The 8,572-nt window shown below is 41.3% G+C and overlaps 1 protein-coding gene across 2 annotated transcripts; it reads left to right on the top strand.

Moving 5' to 3' along the window:
• Positions 1-1,608: 1,608 nt before the first annotated feature.
• Positions 1,609-6,319, top strand: LOC146439620 (uncharacterized). 2 transcript variants are annotated; one of them, XM_085055580.1, is made up of 3 exons: positions 1,609-1,758; positions 4,153-5,436; positions 6,052-6,319. In XM_085055580.1, the coding sequence occupies exons 2-3, from the start codon at positions 4,378-4,380 to the stop codon at positions 6,253-6,255; spliced, it is 1,263 nt and encodes a 420-aa protein (XP_084911706.1). In that variant the 5' UTR covers positions 1,609-1,758; positions 4,153-4,377; the 3' UTR covers positions 6,256-6,319. The 2 variants fall into 2 exon arrangements, with proteins under 2 accessions (XP_084911706.1, XP_084911707.1); XM_085055581.1 differs by having other exon boundaries at positions 1,618-1,758; positions 4,243-5,436.
• The last annotated feature ends 2,253 nt before the right edge of the window (positions 6,320-8,572 follow it).

Raw genomic sequence — 8,572 nt, 5'->3', positions numbered from 1 at the left:
GACAAGAACAGGGATGCGGTCAGCTCATAGCTGAAATGTGTAGTTGAAATGAACACCTCTGTTCTGCTGCCCAGGCTGATGGAAGAATCCTGACAGCAGAGGTACAGGAGGATGAGGTACACATTGGTGAGCTGTGCAGGGCACCTTGCATCCTCCACAGCTGACACATTCCAGTGCCTGTGCTGTGCTCTGCAGCACTCTGGCAGGGCGTAGTCACTCATAGGAAACACTACAAAACCGTATTATTTTTAAGTATGTGTAGACTTTGGCTGGTCTGGTGACTGCAGGCCCACAGTCATGTCTGTGTAGTGTTCTTTGTTCCTGTACTGCACGTCATCATAATTTACTCTCTTGGGCTGTACAGGCTGTGGAAGGGTGCTTGCCTTTTCCCATTCTCCAAGTGTACCCTTTGAAGCTATGCATTATTTTCAAACAGAATTTATCACAAGCTGAAGGAGGCCATCCCTTTCCAAAGTCTGTGCAGTATATTGTATTTACACGTCACACCTCAGCATCTGACACAGATAAATAAACATAGTGTATTATTAGCAAGTGCTTGATATGCTAGGACTTCGTTCAGAACCCACTGAAATTGGATTTCTTTTCCCCATGGCATTTAAAGAAAACCGTTGTGCAGGAAAACAAAGAAAATCAATATGAAATCTAACATCTACTCATTGTCTGTGACGTGCTGTGTCACATTCCCAAATCAATGTGAAAAAGACAGATAGAGGATTGATGTCATAACCTTCTCTTTCCTCTCCAAGCTGTAAGCAGGTAAGGAACACAACCTTCTGGTTTGCAGCCTCCTCACCAGAGTCTGCCTTGCCTGCAGAGCACAGCAGATGGGCTGTGACCCAGGTTCCTGGAGGGCTGGGCTGAGCTGGGCCACAGCAGGGAGTAATGGATGGGATGGGATGGGATGGGATGGGATGGGATGGGATGGGATGGGATGGGATGGGATGGGATGGGATGGACAGGGCCAGCACAGATGTGCTCAGGGTGGAGGTTTCATTACTCACCCTGGCCACAGGGCTGGTCTCTGCCCTGGCTCCTGAGCACTGCCTGGCAATGCAAAGGAAACAAGGGAAACAGCACTCAGGAAAGGCCAGAAGGGAGGCTTGGGCCTGCTAATAAGCCCTTCCAGAGCTGCTGAAGCCCTGGCTGGAGGACAAGGACATCTGAAGGGGCAGTGAAGAACTGTGGCCAGACTGTGCAATGGGGAGGGCTCAGGCAGGGCCTCCAGGGCCTCCAGGAAAGGTGGGGTGCATGGCCGGTGAGCCACAGGGAGAGCTGCCATCTGCTGGGCTCCTGGATGCTGCAGCCCTGCAGAGGCCAAAGGGACAGAAAGGCAGAGGGACATGAGGGTTGGCGCCATGGTGCAGGTCACAGAATCATCTGTGTTGGAAGGGACCCAGACGGATGATTGAGTCCGACTCTTTCAGTGAGGAGGGATTGAAGCCACACGGTGTCGAGGGCCCTGTCCTTCCCAGGGCTGGGCACAGCCTGGCACACCAGGCTCAGGGGCAGCATGGCCATGCAGGCACAGCGCAGGGCCTGTGAGCAGGTGCCAGTGCAGCTGAGGGCACCTGGCGTCACGCAGAGCAGCTGTTGAACTGCTGCTGTCCAGCAGCCAGTGGAAGGTGCTGGTGCCTGGAAGGTTCCAGAAGGCTCTGCAGTTTTGGCAGTTGACACGGCAGTTGCCGCAGCAGTCGAAGGCTGAGCTTCCAGCCTGGCACTTGTGCTCTGGCTCTAATGGTAACTAAACCTCACCCCCTTGTTCCATTCCCCCAGGAGGGAGGGGCTGGGGCTTGACCCCAAACTGGTCACCTGAGGAGGTGTTCTGGCTATACATGGCCCTGGGGCACCACTGTGGCATTGAAGCTGGCAGGGAAGCAGGGCGGTGTTACACAGCAGGGCCTGGTGCCAGCAGGAAATCCACTGAGGCATCCTTGCTGGCTCAGGAGGGCTCTGTGCCACTCTTGGAGGCTGGGGGGCATCCAGGAAATTGCTACTGTGTGCATTGGCCTCTTCTCAAATTATTGCTGGGCCTCTGCTTTTGGCCACTGTCAGAGTCAGAGACTGGGCTAGAAGGACCCCTTGCACGTGCATGACACATTTTTATCAAAAAGAAGGAAACCTGAAATATGAATTCTAGTAATTTCTGTGAGTTCTCTTAAGACTCTTTGCTGTCTTCATCTCTGGTGAAGATAGAGCAATGATGAGTCACAGTCATAAAAATGAAACTATGAGACCACTTCAGATGGAAAAGATTTATATCCATGAACTCCAAGTAATAGGGGAATCTGTGCTGTTCAATTTCTAAATGTGAGATGCTGTTTTGCAGTCTGCAAGTTTTAAGGTGGAAGAAGAAATTCTTTCAGGGTTTTTTTTGGTTTTTTTTTTTTTTTTTTCACATCAGGACATTTTAATACATGTAAATATAATAATTTGTTTTTAAATTGTATTGGGACCCTTGAGATCTATGACACAAGGGGTTGCCTCTTAAACTCAAGGACTGACAAAATGCACACCCACAGTCACTACTGTATACTACAATATAAAGAACAGTACCATGTATTTATCATGAAAGTTGGAGACTATACCAAATGAGCCCTATCACTACATCAGCCAGTTCAGAGCCTTCACAGTTGACCTATAACTTCTTAGAACCAAGGAGACTTTCTCTTCTGCAATGATATTTGCTTCTTTTCCAGCTGGCTTCAGAGTTTACCAGGATTTCTCTATCCCAGAAATAGAACCCTTTTTCCTTACCTTTTTTTCTTTAATTTTGGTTTAATTGCTGCATCTCTAGGTTTCTGAGACTTTCTGTTTTTTAAGATACTAAGATACTTTCTTGGTCAGAAGACTGGTCCTAATTTTATCACACCACACTGCTGGACATAGTAAAACCCTCTAAAATCAGAATTGGAAAAAAACAGAACAAAAAAAATCCACTCATCAGATAAAGCAAAGGAAAATATTTGATTTACAGTTTGCTTCTATGGAAGACCTCACTCCTCCTATGTGTACAATTAATTATTCAAATAACTTGTTGACAATTGATATAATTATTTCTAATTATTCTTGATTAGAATCCTGGAATTTGACTCTAATTACATCTAGGTATATGCATAGTAAATGCAGAAGGTACGGCCTAGATGAGGATGAAATGTCATTTTATTTTTCAGTTTATTCATTCCTACTATATAAAAGGACTCCATGTAATTTTCATGATCCTAAACAGAGGCTCACTGAACTTGTCTTTATTACATTTCTTATTGTAAGTTAAGTAGTAGAACCTCTTCAGTCATCAAGATGAAACTCGCTGTGTTTTTTAATATTTAGGAAGGCTAAAAAACACCTTAGAGTTGTGTGATTGACATGCAAGTAATGTGAGTTTGTATGTTTCCTTTCTACAACATCAAGTCTGTAGTGGTAAGATGAGTAGGTTATTCCTTGGAAAATATAACCACTGGAGAAGCAGCAGTTACTTCAAAGTGAATTTGTTAATTTCGTTCATGATAAAAATTTGAATTTCATGTTTCCTTCTACTATAAATTCAACTATGTTCTTATGATTGTTTAGCATTTTACAATTTCACTGGTGCTTATATGGTTCAGATATGCATCTGAACTTGATTTTTTTTACACATCTTTATTAAAAGCCATGACAAAGCTACTGGGTCCGATTGTGCTACACCAGTGAGTTGTGTAGGGTAGGATTGATTGCTGAAGTCAAGTCACTCTGCAAGCAAAGCACAAAACCAATTGTAAAGGTCTTTGGTTAAGACCATTTTTATTAAAAATGTGCATTGATTTTAATGGTGGTGTGTCTAAGGAGATTGCATCTTCTTACATCAGGGAATGCTACGTCTAAAGAAAACAGATCCTGTCCACCAGCAGTTTGCAGTATTGGGTAAATTCCTATCAAGCCGAAACTCACCACCAATTTAAGTCAAGATTGGAAGTATCTCACAGTAAATTACTGTTGCAGAAAAATTCTACTGGCTAGATGAGCCTTATTTATTTAATACTTAAATGACAAATATATTTCTGTTTATTAATCTACTTTAAGTTAACAAAGAAAAACCACTATGTGCATTTACAAACATTTAATCCCATTTTAATTTCTTTCCACTTTTATTGTAAGCGTGTCAGGCTGCCCAAGTCAAACCCTTCAGGAAAGAGGTGAAAATAGATGAGACCTGCTGAAACTCCTTCTGCATTCTCTTTCCTCCAGAAGCCTTTCCAATGTGTACAACTGCCTCGTCACAGAAGCTCATCTGTCTGAACAGAATCCATTAAGTCAAACCACAACACTCGTTAGGAGGTGCATACCAGTGCTATATCTGCACTGAAACGAGAGGATCAGCAAATGAACAGCAAGGAAGATTTCAACATACGAGAAAACAGTGGCATGACCTCTGCTGGGAGAGGAAAGCTCTCAACAGTTCACAGTAATGAAACCTCAGCTGCAAAGCACTCTCTGCAAAGAGGCTTCTCACCGACTCTTGCTAACCAAGAAGACAAAGTATCCATTTCTGAAATCTCTGACCCTCTTGAAGTTACTGAAGAATCTCAGGCACAGATTTTAAAACCTGATCTAGAGATACCACATCAAGCAAAAATCGCATCAATACTGCTATCTTTCTTCCCATCTAAACTACAGAAACTATTGTTAGCTGCAGCAAGAAAGGTCTCTGAAGAAAGGCAAGCTACAGAAACACAATCTGTCATTTATGTATGGCCAATAATAAATATGCAAGAGAGTCCCAGATCCTTTTGGCACAATTTTTCAATACCAAGCAGCCAAAACTTGACAACACATTGTTCTAGTCTTGATGTAACTGAAGATGAGAAATGTTCCCAAATAACTCCAGTGAAAGAGCCTGCACAAAAAAATACAGATGGAAAGAGAACAAGATCCTATCGTCTTGTTGTAAAGTCATCTAACAGTGCTGTTTCAGAAATTTTAAAGTCGCTCACCAATATCAAGAATAACGATTATGAGAGTATGTTAACACTTTCATCTATTGGCCCTATTGGAGAACAACTGGAAATTCCTCTCTTTAAGGGAAATGCTCTAATGATCTATAATGGTCAAGTCTACCTTCTATATGTAATGAGGCCTGAAGATCTGTCAGCAGAAATGATAGGTGGCCATCATATGTTGTATATGAAGACCATCGTTTGGCTCATTACATGTCGTTCTGTCCGTAAACTAACATTCAACATTCCACGTCCACTGGTGTTGAGAGAGGATGCTGTGAAACAGAATGTAAAGTGTCTTACAGCCTGTGCTACCCCCACACACCAAGAGGAAACATCAAATGAAGCACATTTCTCTTCACACAAGAGGAGTACCCTCTCTCAGCCCAAGAACTGCTCCCCTCCTACTGGGAAAAGGCAGCAGGCAGTAACCTCTGATGATCAGGTGAGTGTCTGTGTGTGGATAGTAAATTGCTCTCCTCTTAGACATAGCTGAATGCAAAATGCACTATTCAGAATATTGATAACAGGGCAAGGGCTATGAAAGATGAGTGACCTGGTTTTCATGCTTTTGTGGGGAAGCTAAATAGAAATCCAGTGGATACAATCACTAGAGAGGAAATCAAATTAAGGCTTGAAGGCGTATAAGACTTTACTGTTAAAAAAAAAAAAATTACATAATGCTGAGAAAAAAAGAAATCTTGAGATATACCAAGACTTTTTTAGTATTTGAACAGGACAAAAACATTGCAGTCTATTGCTATTTAGAGAACAGTAGGGCAAAGTTTAATAAAATGGCAAGATATTTCCCAAGGGAGAAGGTTGGATTTCTGAAAACAGGTAATGAGTGCCATCATGATTATTTTTTAAAGTAACAGTGGAAGAATAGAGAAGGGCTGGCTTGCATGATCTCTCCTGAATTAAATTCTTCTTTCAAAGCCACATCCCCAAGGTATGGGAGACTGTAGAAAAAAGGCTGTGAAAATAAACTGGGGTGGGAGGCAAATGACTACACAACACTCACTTCCCGATAGTCAAGTTCTACTCTTTACCATTTCAGCTCCTCAACAAGACTGCATTCCCATCCAAAGACAGCTGGCAAAAAAGAAGTGACGAAGAAGCACGTCAGGATAAAGACAGGGAACTAAGAAAGAAATTTGGTCTTGTTAAAAGTGTAAGAGTTGTTCTAAACAGGCTAAGTCCCTCTGAGTCTAGCAAGTGGACTGTCAAAGCTTCTGCACAGGAAAAGAAAGGTAACCGTTAGGACAGAGACCTGAGGGAAAGTACCACATGTGCTTACCTCTCTGTACACAAATATGAAGCATGCTTCACCTTGAAGGACTTATTATACAGCATTAGTATAATTTTCAAAAATTTTTTTAGCATTTAACCCCGTAACATAAAATATTTCCTGTTAGACAACCTCACCACAGCTACTTCTAAAATGTCAGGATCTGGCTTTTCCCCCATCCCCCCTCCCACTTCCTCCAAATCCTGCAGATAGAATGCCAGCTACTGCTGAAGTCTTTTCGGGCTCTGCCTTCTGTTTGGCACTCATAAAACTGCAGCTGAAAGTAAAAGTGCCTGCTGACCTCTTACTGATAGCAATGGTTTGCAGTCTGTCTGTGCCAACATGTGTCTTGTAGGCAGACACAGGAAGCTCTTCATACCTGTGCTGGGCTCTTTCTGGTTTGGGCATAATGCTATTCATTTCAAGTGAAGATGTCAGAAGCACAAGCCATGTGTTTATAGTCATTGACCTACTTTTGAGAAAGACTTGCCCTGTGGCATTGCTTAGAAGTATTATTTGGCAGTTTTGCCTGGTATCATCAGAGACTCTGGGAATAGGTGTTTGCTTTCTCTAATCCCTGAGATTTTCAAACTCTCAATTCAGATTCAACTCTTGAGTCCATTTTGTATTTTTCTACAACAAAGCTCTTAAGATTTTTCCTGTAGGTAGATTGGACATGAATTTCTAGAATCCTATATCATTTCAGTATACCTTTGTTCAAGTTGTTACTCTGCAGATGAATTAGTGATCAATAATACATCAGTATTTCTCCTTGATCTGTTTATATTATCTCATGCTCAGCACTAAACTTCCATTTCTGTCAACTGGATTGTAAGCTGTCATCACCCAGCCTTTCCAAGATCCTTGAGAATGGTCTGCTTTTGTTGTCTCTGAATGGGAGCATCATTGGTGTACCCTCAGCATTCATGAAAATATACTATATCTTCTCGTGAAATATTTCAAGGTCAGGTAGAGCAAAACTTTCCAAGGAATATATTGAAAAAATGCAGGTACAGCTCCTGGTTTGGGTTTACTCTCTTTTTTCCTTTGTGCCAGTATACAAATGAAAGGAAGAAAATTAGTATTGGCTGTAATTTCAAAATTTCCTTCTCAGTATGTAGGAAATTTCCTACTAGTATTTCCTTCTCAGTAAGTATGCCAAGGCAGACTTTTAGGATAATCACTTTTTTCTGGTGTTTCTCCATCCATACATATGGTAATTCCTCAACACGTGTTCCAGAAATCAAAGGGTACGATCAAATACCTAGTGAAATATGTCATGTTTGGCTGTTTTACACAAATGCTTCCACTTGCTGGACTACTCTTGAGAAGTTTCAGTTACACCAGTGTTATTAATAGCTCTCATTAACCTCAACTGTTATTGTGACTGCTTTTCAATATTTTCTGCTGCCATGTCTTTTCCTTCACAGATTGCATTCACTTTGTTGTATTTTGTCATTTCACACAGACTCTGTTCTTTGCATGTAAAGTCATTCAAGTAATAAAAAGATGCTACATCTTCTTTAAGTTGTTGCTCATTTCTATCTTGCTCTGGTTTCTTTCATGAAAATTAAGTTCGTGGAGAGGTTATGACAGTGGGATTAACCTACATTTATTAAATTTTGATGGAGGACCTTTCAGATCCAAGTGCCCCTGGCTAAAGGGAGCACTTGTACAAAATATTTTGTTTTATATGCAAGACATGATTTACAAGAAGAGCAATAGCTATTATCAAAGGAACTGGAATATCTAGAAAAAAAAAGCATCATATTCCAACACTGAATGCAACAGAAGAATAATTGATAAGGGTATAATTAAATACATAATACATCTACTATTCAATACATAAACAATAGTTAGTATTCAAAGAGCAAAGGAGTTGATGGAGCAAGAGAAAAATGCTAAGTAGGTTATGTCCAGAGGGTGAGAGAATGACAGATCCTAGAACATTATGGAATGTGAGATACGGGAGTAGGAATTAAAAGGTATTGTGAACAGCACATGCAAATGATGATTCAGAAATTACAATGTAACAGAAAACCAATGCCTAAATTGTTTACCTGATTTTGGTATTCAGTGTGATTATTAATTTTAGTGGATGGTAGTGTGCTTCATAAAAATCCTTTGTCTCAGTCCCAGCTACCAAAATACAAAGGAGCTGATGCCAAATGCAGTCATGTACCTTTTTGTTGGGAGTTCTAACAGGCATCCTGAGCATCCTTCATTTTCAACCACATGATGATAAAGTTGCTGAACTTATCAACCATTGCAGCTTCTGAGTTCCCCCTTT

The sequence above is a fragment of the Lichenostomus cassidix genome, chromosome 3, assembly GCF_008360975.1.
Source record: "Lichenostomus cassidix isolate B80296 chromosome 3, HeHo_3.0, whole genome shotgun sequence".
Lineage (NCBI taxonomy): Eukaryota > Metazoa > Chordata > Aves > Passeriformes > Meliphagidae > Lichenostomus > Lichenostomus cassidix.
Note: the sequence above shows the minus strand (reverse complement) of the source record. Positions and strands in the feature narration are given on the sequence as shown.